Source organism: Charadrius vociferus, unplaced genomic scaffold (assembly GCF_000708025.1).
Source record: "Charadrius vociferus isolate BGI_N301 unplaced genomic scaffold, ASM70802v2 scaffold341, whole genome shotgun sequence".
NCBI lineage: Eukaryota > Metazoa > Chordata > Aves > Charadriiformes > Charadriidae > Charadrius > Charadrius vociferus.
Genome location: NW_009646847.1, coordinates 2,885,497 through 2,898,903, shown reverse-complemented (window position 1 = coordinate 2,898,903; position 13,407 = coordinate 2,885,497). Strand labels below are relative to the sequence as shown.

General features: G+C 38.4%; 1 protein-coding gene across 1 annotated transcript in view; it reads right to left on the bottom strand.

Moving 5' to 3' along the window:
- Positions 1-242: 242 nt before the first annotated feature.
- LOC104294478 (uncharacterized protein F13E9.13, mitochondrial-like) overlaps positions 243-13,407 on the bottom strand; it is a 25,319-nt gene continuing 12,154 nt past the window's right edge. Inside the window, exons 4-6 of the mRNA XM_009894090.1 lie at positions 9,595-9,745; positions 7,286-7,413; positions 243-1,107 (exon numbers count right to left, since the gene is read on the bottom strand). Of these exons, the coding sequence (XP_009892392.1) occupies positions 917-1,107; positions 7,286-7,413; positions 9,595-9,745 (470 nt within the window). The 3' untranslated portion in view covers positions 243-916. The remainder of the gene's footprint in view (positions 1,108-7,285; positions 7,414-9,594; positions 9,746-13,407) is intronic.

The window sequence follows — 13,407 nt, the reverse complement described above, 5'->3', positions numbered from 1 at the left end:
TTTTTCCTCCTACGTTTCACAGGAATAATGAAAATCTGTGTTTACCTGTCAGTTTTGGTTGAAAGGTTTCCATCATAATTACACCTTGTGTACTGGAAGGAACCTGGCAGTTGTTAGCATTACTAATACTAGTCTGGAGAGGTACAAAGCTCTAGGAGCTTGCTGAAAAATAACAATAAAGCTTTATTAAAATTTCCAATTTTTGCAAAAACATTTTGATTAAATTCCAGCTCTACTTAAAATGTAATTAAATATTTACATTTATTCTCTAATAAGTATTGTAAGTAAATCAATTTCCAAATTATCTTAAATTTTTGTACACTATACAATTACTACTTTTTTTCAATAAATGCACAATTCTAATGAAAAAAATAATGATCTTGAACTTTAATAGAGCCCTTCATTGGAGGAGATGAAAGTGTTGCACATTCATTCATTTATTATGTCTTACAACCCCCATGTGATGTTGGTACTATTATCATCATTTTACAGATGGGGAAACTGAAAGGCTAATTAACTTGTCCAATTTACAATACTGTTAGCTGTAAACTTCGGGCATCCTATTGTACTCACAGGCAAAACAAAACTCAGCTCACCTGTGATGAATATTTACTACAAATTCTTAAACTCTGTAAATATTTTACTTATAGGAGAGAATATATTACACAAGCCTTCAGAGACTTAGTTTTGCCTTGATGATGGCTTTGAGCGCCACAGAAATGTGCTGCCTAGAAACAAACATCAGCACACCCGTTTATTGTAAAGTGTCACCATGTTTCCCAGCTAGTTGTGGAGATGATGTGTGTTTTCATTTAATTTTATTAGCCATTCAAGCACACATTTGTGCTTTAATTCTGTATGATGTATCATACTGCACTTACACACACACACACAAAGATACTGTTTACTGACAAACTCATTCTCTCAGTTTACTTATGTGTTCCATAAATTTCTTTACTCGGTCAGGGTCAACACCATTTGCCCAATAACCTTCCTTCTTGAAATACGAACCAATTATTAGAGCATTTGCATCCAAGTAATTCCTCACATTCTCCAGAGTCACTCCAGACCCAATCAGCACAGGAATCTTCACAGCATGTTTAACCTCTGAAAAGAAGAAAACCAAAATTAGGCTGAAGGCCCACCTTTGAAACTCCATCAAGACTCTAATTTGCTTAGATTTTCAACGATAAAGAAAGGTAAGTATCAAGAAACTCGTGATCATGATATTTCTTACTTCTACTATAGAATGAAACAACTTCTCCAGAAAAAAAAAAAAAAACCAAACAAAAAACACCTTTAGCTCTGAACACCTGCTAAGAAAAATCTCACTTTTATTTCATTTTGCATTCTGTTGTTGGATGAAACACTACAGAAAAATATTCATGAGAAACCATCAGAGGATGGTTTCAGCGCTGTGGAAGATATGAAAGTTGGATCTTGATACCATACCTGTACCCCCTCTTTATTCTCAAGGAACAAGATTTAAGATTAACTTGAACTGACTGGCAGAGAATGTACTGCATTGTACTATATTCCCTCACAAATTCAGTTTTATTCTACAGCCCTGGTAAGAAGAGCTGCTAGATGCAGGAAGTTTTTGTACAGCAGGACCAGACCCTTTTACTTACTGTGACTGTTACCATCATGCTTAGAGTACTTGAGGTACTACACACACAGGGAAAGGAGCTATCGTTTACTACTGTGTTGCAGTAGCACACAGTATGGATTTCAGGCCAACTAGGTCCATTGCCTCAGCTGATGCTGGAGTGGCCACGTGGGCTGCCATGCCCCATGTGGAGACTTAACCGTGTTCTCGATTTCCCTTGCCTTAAGATGTGAATAATCACCTCCCCCAATCTTCCCACAAAGTAATCAAAATACAGCTACAAGAATAAGATGCCATTCTTGTTTCCATTCATTGTATCAGTTCAGATTCTTTTTTGCAAGTCTGGTGAGATCTTTACAGATGGCAGAAGCATTCAGCAGAGCTGTGCTCATTGTAATTCTTCAGTCACCAGTTTAAATCACAATAATGGTAGTTGGACTGGTGTGTATTTCTGCCAGGTCTCCTTGCTGAGTTAGTGCTATGTTGACAAGTAGTAGAAGATCTTCAGTGAAGAAACAAGGGCCTTACTCACAGGGAATGGAAAAGGAACATGGTCTCCACTTTGTGCTGAGTTTCAGGGATGCAGAAGTAGGAAAGCAAGCAGTGGTCATATAGACTACATTGATGTCTCCAGCTAGTTTACCAGAAAGCAAAAGACAGTACTGATAAAGACTACTTCTCTTTCTATAAATGGCAATGGAACAAAAAAGCCAATTATTTTTTCTACATACAGCATGTGTTACCTAATTATCTGACCCTTTACCTGGCTCCAAAAGGAGAAATAGACAAAATATCAAAACAGGGCTCAAAATATTACAGATCCACTTAATCCTGCCCCCCACAGGGGTGGATTTCAGTTACGGTGCAGGTGATCACGTTCACTGTGAAACGCACGCATTCTGACAGACCTGACTGTGCAGAAACTGATCTATTGCTCAGTTACCATAGCTCACATTTTTTAGAATAAAAACAAAAGGCGATGGCTGTTTCCATCATGGAAAGGTCCCCCACAGATAAATAAAAGGTTATTAGAGTATTTTCTGCAGAACTTGGGTCAGTACTAGCTCTGGAAAACTGAAAAAAAAAATAAAAATTAAAAATCCCTGTTCAAGAACTACTAAGCATCCTTCTCATCCCTTCATTTCAAACCAACCACCCTAAGAGCCACTCACAGGACTGGATGCTTCATCACATACTTAGAGAAATGTTTTTCTATTTCTGGCCTTTAAAAACATATAAGTTGCCTTAGTTGGTGATAAGCTGGTACAAGATAGTTGGAGCTTGAGGTAGCTAGGGAAAGCATATATGCAACAAAAGATTGCTTCAAAACACTGCTTAAATGAAGTTTCATCAGAATCCTAACTTATTAATTATGCTTCAGGGAAGACTAATTATTTATTGCCTTCCTACTTCACTGAAGAAAGGGGATCAATTAAAAAGCTCTTGAATCTCTTTTTAGGTCACATGCCCTACCATTTTTCCATCTAGGAACAATAACTCCTTCTTACAAACATTTCAACACAAAAATAAAACCGCTCCACACAGTCCTTATTGAAAATTTTAAACAAATCAGCTGGATCGTGTGGATATGATTAACACTTTAGTTATTTCTATGCATATTTTATATTCTTATAGTCATCTTGCTTACATCAACAAGATAATTCATTTTTAGTTATTTATAACATAATCACTGGAATCCTGTTCTCGAAAACTCAGAATCTTATTTATATAGTATCTATGTGCTCTTAGAAATATCATACCTGCTTTACATAGATACCACTGCATAATTAAGGTGCTACACCTGACCGCAGATTTGTGCAACAGCACTTTACTGTATTCCCAGAGGAACTGTGTTCCAAGTCAATATTTGTTTTTATGACAAGTGCGTAAGGCACATCAGAAGGTAGTTGTTTTATAATTATTTCACATCAGCGGGAAAAATGAAGACCCAAATAATTAAACAGAGCATGATCGCATGGGTGTAAGACAATAGCTTAGCCCTACTAGGCAAAGAGTAAAAACTAGTGACATCTGAGACTGCTGGGACACTATAGAAAACCTCAAAGCTTTCCAAAGTAGCAAGGTATCCAACTCCTGCTGCGATCCATACAGGACACATGGAGTCCACTCACATCTCCGGCGCTGGAGACTTATTCAGATTGACAATGTGAAGAATGGCAATGGGAGTGCTCAAGTCTGCACTGAGACCGAGTTACCTAATTAAGTATGCTACAGATGCTACTTTTAAGTCATTTCCAAGCACATCAAGGCCTAACGTTGATTAGTAGAAGGTGATGTGTCTATTGGCTGTGTTAATACAAATTCTAACTTGTAAAAGAAAATCAAGCAACAGCAGTGAGATATGCAGATATGCTTTTGCATGGCAACGTTCAGTCACTGTCAAGATGTCTCTAAACACAGAGCTTTGCTTTAAATCTCTCAGCTTTCTTGGCTTTCTTTTTACGATTATATTTTTTTTTTTGACACAAAGAGAAAAGGAGACAATTTTGTGATGTTACAGTAACAAGATCCTAAGGTCTACACAACTTGCACATTTCTCTATTTCAATAAAGTGTAACTAGAGGGCACTGTGCTCTTTCTTGTGACAGTACATCTGCAGACATGTCTTTAATAAAATCAAACGAAATAGTGCTTGGTTGCAAAGCACAATGAAAGCATTTGAACTATGGTATGCACAAGTTACATGAAATAAAGGCCAAATGCTCCTAGCTTGAAAACAATGGCAAAGAGCAGCGTAAAAATAAGTACCACTGTGCCAATAACTTGCTCGACTACTCTTCTTTAACAGCTTTTTCATATGCAGTAATCACTGTACCGTACACAACACTGTTTATGGTAATGCTCCACTGTAACACATTTTAGTTTTGTTTTTTTTTTTTAATTCAAAGGACTTTTTCTCTGTCATTAAATTTAGGGCTTATAAGAAGGACTGATCAGACTCACATCTGCTGTTTATCTCTGAGGGTACTGCAAAGGCAGCAGCCTCAATTTTGACCTAAATGTACCATCGAAAGGTGAGAGAGTGAATCAGTCTTGATGCCCCTTTTATGAACAATAACTAAGGAGGTGACAGTCACAGCCAGCAGTTGGGTTTCACCCTGTTTTCCACTGGTTACTCAGTTGAGGTCATTTGCTTTGCTCAAACATATAACTAAGCAGCCATTATACAAAGCTTTGGTCACTTAAAATACAGACTGGATGTGAAGCAGGTATTTTGGCAGTTATACCCAAAGAGAAAACCCGATTCACAGACTCCAACCTAAAAATGCTTCACAAAGTGGCAAACTGGAACAAACTTCTATAACCTCTTAAATGAAAATATGGTTTGCTATTCAATTGCAATTCAAAATGCTCAGCTGTAATTCCTGCTCTTTGATAACCTGAAGTCCGATTTTTAGACCTTGTACTCCATCAACCACTGGTGCCCCGGTATTCCCAGGGAGCCCTGGAGCAAAGCTTGCCAGCCGAGGAGTGATGCTGATGGTTGCCTACAAGAAGGCAGCAACACAAACTACAAACAAAACCCTACTGAACACAGTTCTCCGTCTTGACAGGGAAACACTCATTTCCCACACCCCATCACAAATCAGTCAATTCAACACAAAAACACAAAGGCAAAAACACTTCTATATTACTGCACAACAAAGCTGAAAAAAAGACATGACAAAAATCTCATCTGTCTCTTGGTTCTGCTTTCAAGAGATGCTTTGCAGTGTGATGAAAGGTGCCCAATTGTGTGTATCATCGTAATACAACACTTCCAGGGCTGCATAAATTCGTGAAATGCAAAATTTCACTCACATCAACACCAGCGTCGTGACTGCAGATATGATTCCTTTTAAGAATCTGCTGACATAGATATGCCTAATTTGTCATTTCCTTGTACCCTGGAATATTGATTTTTAAGTTCAGATTTAAAACAGTCCCAACTGTTTTAAGCCAACATCCTTCTTACGAGAGGGCCTGCTAAGACCCAAAATGCTGTGACCTAAGTAAAATAAACCCATGATCTGCAGACTCTTGCTTTCATAGCATAAATCCAAACACAAAATTAATGTGCGTACTTCATTACAGCTGCCAACTCTGATTCATTTTTGTTCTTTGGATCCAGAAAGAGAACAAGACAGAGACTGACATGTTTGTTCACACGAAAGAAAAACAGAAGCCACGATGCTGTCTGGTTGGAGACCTGTGATAAAAAGCCCATGGGCCTAGAGGTCAGATTTTGCTCTCTGATGCAAGAAATCCAAGGAGGTTGCACGTGCACCTGTGAAACCAGAATTTAACCTAGGATTTTACCTAAGATTTATCAGATCCTTTAAAAAAAAATATTTAATCTGCATTAAGAGCGATGGGGGCATTAATTGCAGGCAGGGATAGAGTTCTAGATTAACGAAATTTTGCAGTCTCCAAAATACATCTAGCTTTCAGGGTCACCTGTTCCACGTATCATTTCTAGTTTACCATACCAAAAGACCCAGCTAGTTCAAGAGCTCAGTGTTCACACCAATCCATCATTTTATTTTTAACATTGGTGATAGAAGCATTGTAATTTATAACCTATTATTTCACAGGAAGTTTGATATGTATGAAACAAGAACCCATTTTGACAAGTTCAACATTCATTTTAAATGCTGTTAAGCAGGTATGATATAGATAAAACCCTGAAAACACCAAATGATTTCATGTTATTTCAAAAGATGTTTGTGGTCCAGGTATCTATGGCAAGTAAATTACATTTTTCACCCTGATCAGCTAACCTAAGTTCAATACAATACACTCTGCACTGGAACTTCAAGACATGCTAAGTTAAAGCATGTCAGCAAAAGTAAAACTTAAAAAAAATACACATTTTACTTTATGTAGTGAGATGCTCAAATTCAAGCCATTAATCTAAATTAAAATTAGCGATGAAAATTAAATGCCCCCATGACATAACTAATTCTAGCATGGGAGCAATCCAGTTTCATGAAGATAGCCCAAACTTATGCCCATATGAAAATATAAAAAAAAAATAATCATATAACACTTTTACAAAGATCAGAACTCACAGGTCAAATGACTCTCCCTTGATAAAAAGTCCACACTATTTAAAAATTACTTTGATGTAATAACTTTCTACCAATGAACTTGTATTCTTTCTGAAAATCTTCTAAGCAGTACTTTCCCTGGTATTACTGTTTGGAACGTTGCCTTATCAAAATGCCCCTTTTCTTGCAGGACTTCCCTTTTCATTGTGCAAGATAAAAATGCTTAATTCTTCAATGGAAAGATTTATAGTTAGTTAATAAGGCTATAAAGTAGCTTATTCTTATATTAAGACTTTTTAGAAATTGAACAGTGTTTTTTACATAATTTTATATACATTTTTAATGTTTTTTGTCATTGAAGCCTCAGCATCATTCAGTGTTATAAAAGATTAAAATAATTTTAATTTTTATCCTGCTAAATTGTTGTTTGGAAGCATAAGACAGCCAATTTGAGTAACACCTCAATCACATTAGTTCTGCTGTATCAAATCAAACCCTACAGCAAGAGTTTCTTTTCTTCCCTCTTCCTTTTCCTTAAGGAACAGCGGATATATAGATTTCTTTCCACATTAATCCAGAAGCTGATTCACTGCCTGTTGTCCGACCTTCGTATGACAGCTCTCACCTTTCAGCTCCCGAGGATCTGCGGGCAATCCGGTAGCCGTGCCAGTCAGTACAACCCCATCAGCCAGGAAGAGCTCGGCAGCCGAAGCGGTCTCGGCCACGCTGACATCTGCCGTCAGAGCGTGAGCACTGTCAACAGCAGGAACGTACCCTGTGGTTACTGTCGGCACACACATTTGTTATCCATCTTGTTGAATGTTTAGACTGCATTTCTTCATCTTCCCCGCTGTCAGAACAACCAAAGGCAGGCTTTGTGAGGGAGGCTGAGTGTCCTGTTTTAAACTGGGAAGTAAAATTGCAATACGAACAGGAGGAAAAAACCCAATCTTTTCCATCAGGGAACCATAATTGATCGGTCTTTTGTTCTGCGTCTCCTGTCTCTAAAGAGCGATTGCTAAGTGTGAACTACCAAGTGTCAATTGAGACAGCTGCTTAGATGTCGAGCACCTGTATTTCAGAAATGTTGAGCACACACAGCGCTCTGACTTCAAGTGGGAGTTGTGGATGTGCAGTCATTCATAAATCAGATTGTTGCCTAGAACAGAACTAATACCCTCCACTTCATTTCACAAAGTCCAACTAACAGAAAGTATAGTTATTACCTATGATATAATCACAGGAATCATCTTATACAGCAGTTACAAACATCAATTACCTGCAACCTAGCTTTTCAACAGCAGGCTTTGATACACGGGTGACGCACGTTGTCTGAAACCTATAGCAATAGCAGCGTTTAATTTAAACAGCTCTAAACTTTGAAAGAATTCCAACCATTGCTGGTTCAACACCTGACTTTGTTGCTTCTACATTTCCATTTAAGTAGAAAACAATGGCTACGGCCGACATCTTGCACTGATGAGTGGGGATGGAGCCAACCTCTTTCCTGGGTCAGCCTGGACGGACAACGCTTTGAGGGGGCCATGCTCTGGCCATGCGCAGATGCAGCACGTGTGTGCAATGCGTTCCACTCACAGCGATGGATGCAGAAGGAAGTACACTAACTCCCTTTCTGCAGCTGCAGAAAGGCAGGCCTAAGGACCTAATACATACAAGGAGGTTGAAACGGGGCTTAAGAGTAGTAGGCACCCTGAAACTAGCACATGGAAGGTAGCCGTCACACAGCAAGTAGAGTACAAAAATAGTTTTTCCCCATTTAAAGAAAAGGAGGCTATCAGCTCTCAGCGACAGGCATATTTTTCTACATTAAGAAACTCAGCCAACAAGTCCTTTAACATTTCCCTCCCAGCTTATGAATCTACCTGAAACAAAAACCTCTTTTCTTTTCTTAAAAAGCAAACCCTCTGAACAACAGGAAGTATAATCCAAATATCAATTCATCAGTTGTCAAGACAAAGCAAGAAAAAAATAATAATCACATGATGCAATCAATATTTTTTTTTTTTACAAAAATGTCTAATGCAATTTATTTATACATACACACACACATATAAATAAAGAAATCCTTAGAAAAAAAACACTCTGAAAGGACCCTAAAAGCTTAATTTGACTATGCTGCATTGTTGCCTTTCTATTTTGAATTTTATCACCTGTTTATTAGGTATTTAAGATCTTCCAGACTTGGTTATTCTCATGATTACCCACATACTACACACAAACATTTTAATTAGGTTATTTAGCATGTATAATACATAACACTTGAGCGGTTTTTCTGGAGAAAAAAACAAAACAAAACAAAGACTGACATCTAAATAGCTGAAAAGTACCTTGTGACAGTTATGATAAAATACCAGCAGAAAAGAAACTGGATTCATCTGTCATAAGTTCCTTCTTTTTGATAATCATAGAACATAATCTGTACATAGACAGCACTGATTTAAGTAGAAGAAATCAGTATTATTGGCAGTAAAGAGAAAAAGAGAAACTAGCTTTTTAAAATGCCAAAATATTATGATTTGGATGCTTTTATATGGCAACTGCTTGCATAACTAGAAATAACCTTGGATGCCTAACCTCCAAAAACAAAATTTCTTTAATAAAATATGAATATAGACAAGTACACAAAATCTCACCTAACACCAGATACAAAACTTTTAGCCTGCATTTATAAATCCCGAAGGTTAAACAAATGCAAACTCCACAGATGCAGCTACCTGCAGCTTACAGGTGCAAATTTATTTTTAAACATATCCCCTAATAGCACTGCAAGACCTTGCTTGAACAATAAAGTTCTCCCTATATCATTAACTTTCCTGACACTAAATAGGCATTAAAAAAAAAATAATCAGAAAATGGAAAAAATGTAAGATCATTATTACATTTATATTTACATAAAATACTGCTTGTATTTACCTATGTTTCTTTTTAATATCAGCAAAAATCTGAATGTTCTCTGCTCCAACTTGTTTTCTGTATCGTAGAAGGTTACCTGCACAGGCATTTACGATCCCTTCATCAGCAACATGAGAAAACACAAACCCTTCAGCCCGGATAAAATCAAGACCTGAAAGAAAAAAAAAAAGCAAAAATTAGCAATATCTTAGCTAAAACTGAAGACTAAAAAAACCAGAAATACTAAAAACAAATAAACCCCCACCTTACTGCCCCTCTTATTTGATCCCAACACAAGTTGTTCCATACGCTCTAGGACTAACCCACCTTGCTTGTCCACATAAGTTTTACATTCTTTGTTTTCACACCTATTCTCTCCAACTCCTTTCCCTCTTCTTACCTTTAACTCCTGTCTCTCCCATTGAGCCCACCAGTTTTCTCCCTACCCCTCTGGTTCCTTTCTCTTTCTCAGCCCCTATCTGTTTGCTCCCGTATGCCTCGAACAGGCGGCTGCACATGCCGCTGGCCACGACATGCCAGTGAGCACGTGCTGACAGAGTTGCAGGTAGGTCAAAACATAGCTCCTTTGTCCTAACAATGTGTCTTCTCTCCATAAAGGGTCATTAACTTCGGCCTCTCCTCTCTTTCCAGATACTCTTTCATTGTATTACTTCTTTCCCAACATCTGTTCCCCCATTAAATATGTCTGAAGTTGGCCATCAGGTCAAAAAGCATCAGGGACATGGACACAGACAGAAGAATAGCATTAAGTCTTCTTTCTTTAAGAAATTAGGCAGGAAACACAGCCTGCAACACATCATATACAACCTGTTTGACTCTCCATCTGAATGTAGCTTGCATTTTCTACCCAGCACCACATCAACAAATTACTTCTAGAGCTTTGCCAAAGGTACAAAGAGATAAGCTTTGGGAAGAGTGAAACATTTTCTGCTCTATTCCAAACTTATTCTGACCATCAACTCCACCATATCCTGGCAACATGGTTTCCACCATATTCATTCATCTTTTGCACTAGGAAGGTTTTGTGGGATGGATATTTAAGTGGATGATTACAAATAGCAATGACTTCACACGAGCCATTCATCTACTCTCAGAGACCCCCTCCACAGCCTTGAAATATCTCTGTGCTGAAATACTGAAGCTTTGGGCCATGGGGTAATAAGCCCCCAGCTGTGAGGCACAAGATTGAATTCTGACTCCCTTACTGCATTCCCCTCTTCTCTCCAGTCTTTCATAACCTTGAAGTTTATTTCACCTGTCACTTAACATATGTGTAAAAGCTCTGCGCTCATCTTGGGAAGCTTTTGCTGTTCTTTCAGTTTGCTTTAGAGGTCCCTTCCAAGCCCTTCTGAAGCTCCACTGCTGCTCCAGCTCTGGAGTCAGCCGCACGTTTAATTAGAGCTGACATCATACCAAGGAAACCAATGCATGTGAAAGCAGCCATCAAGAATGCAATCCCACCCACCAGAGAACTGCTTAGGCAACAGAGGCCTCACCTTAGCGTGTTTCAAATATAAACATAAACAGTCTTTAAAATGTATTTACCAAATGACAAGGTGTCTGTTTATTTTAAAATTTCAGTTTCATTCCAAAAGCCCTGAAGTTGCAGAAACAAAAGCTTATGCCTGATAGAGAAGAGCCCGTATTGCTTAGCAACACAGACTCCAGCTAACAAGAAACATCACAGATGGATGCGAAATCAAACGCGAGCTGTCCTGTGCCTTGAGATTAGCGGGTGAAAAGCCGGCAGTATTCTCAGGATCCACAGACACGAGTGTGCCACCAGTATACTTACAGGTGCTAGCAGACATTGGGTAACAAACGCAGTGCAAATAGCTAGATTGAGATTTCTGCATCTAGGAACAAAAGCTATAGGTTCTACTTAAATCACCCAAGTTTACAGTACAGTTCAGAGTTAATTAAGAAAAATTACTTCTACTCTAATCATAAGACTACCGATGAGTCTAGAGATATGGTACATTTTCACAGCAATCATGATGTCTGACTCAGGACAGGGGCTACTCATTGAGTAATTTCATTTATTGAAGTTACTGCTAATATGCTGTTTGTTAGTGCTTGGTTTGTGTTGCCTTAATTTAGTAATTTAAGATTTTCTGCTAAACATTAGGATTGTACTTAGTTTAACAAGGCTGCACGCTCTATCTGGGTTTTGGGGGGCTATGAAAATAGAAATTTTAACCAACTGTAATAGGTGCAGGCACCAAATCATTACCCTTCTGTTTTATGAAGCCGTAATCAGATTCTGCTAATGAATTCATTTTTACGCTCATAAAATTGTGAGAATGATACTATTGCTTACTTTCACATTTGGGTAGTTGAAAAGTAATAGCCGTTGAATAGTCAATAGGCAGCCCCATTTCTGACTTCTATGGGAACAAAAAAAATTTGTAATCTCACTGGAAAATAAGAGCAGGAAATTTCCAATGAAACCTAATAAACAGAACTTCAAGACTGTTTTAAGAACATGGAATCAAGTAACCCACCACTGCAGGGCATGTTCAAGGAACTAGAGCTTATATCTTTTGAAAAAGTTAGTGTTACTCCACTTACTTTAATCCTACTTAAACAGCTTTACCTAAACAGCTGTGGAGGTCTATCAACTTTATAGAAAAACTTTATTTATTTATTTATTTATTTTTTTCTTTCCTTCCCGTGATAATTTATGATTAAAAGGAAAACAATGACAGACTGAAACACTTCTGCTGGGGAAGAAAATATTTCAAGACTGAATTGATGGTGGAAATAGTGCTTTTACTTCATCCATCTTAAATGCTGCAAATGTGCATAACACTGCATTGTAACACCACAAAACAGGGAAGTGGACACAACCATTGAGAAGCCCTTTCTCAGGCACGTTCCTTCCTTGAGTTATCAAGTCAAAAGGAGCTGGGAGCTATGATTTACTGCTTTCGCAGAAATGGCATCTGGCCTCTGCAAGGCAGCAGCTCCTGGTTGCTGCTGAATTTTAGACTTCAGACAAGCATCTTTGCCTTTATGCAAAGACACGATGCTGCAGGTAACTTTATGGGTGGTATCTTGTTTTCTATGCACAGTGAATCCTGGCTCCCAGCTCTTCTTGCCTTCCTAATTCAAAAAGAATCTGAAAGACTGATTTTGTGCTGAAAATGAAAACTCGGGAGTACCACCGACTTTGCCTGCTATACAGTCTCTGTGCTGCAAAGACCTTTTACCACTCAGGACATCGTCTTGCAGCAGCTCCTTCCATGTTCAGCATGAGTTGTAGGCTTGGGAGAAGCGTCTCCAGCAGAGCTCCCAGAGCCCACAGCGCTGCCTGCCTTGTTCCACGGCACCTGCAGATGCTCCCCAAAGCATGCGTACCCCTACTGCAGTTCTGCCCCCCCCCATTAACATGATGGCAGTTAAAAAGAAAAACAAAAAAGCAGTATACAGTTCTGCCCAATTCTATCCCACCTTAAACAGTGTCACGGGCTGTAGCAAGTGAATTCCTGCAGAGGATATCTCTGCTGGTGGGTGAAGGAAAGGAAGTCTCAGACATCGAAGCTGTATTTATAAAAAACATGGAGATATCTGGGTACCTGGGATATCTTCTGATACGAAGCCTTACTTAATCAGCTACCAACTGTGTCATTATCATTGATGAAGACTAACTGAGAAATGGGATTTCAATAACATGATCCTTAAAGGGAAAAAGGGCAGTTTCACAGTCAGGTGGAGATGCAGTTGGACTGGATGATTATTCTAAGTCCCTTCCAACTGAACTATTCTATTCTAAGTTTATGAGATGAGAGAAGATAAACTTAAAAACTGAGC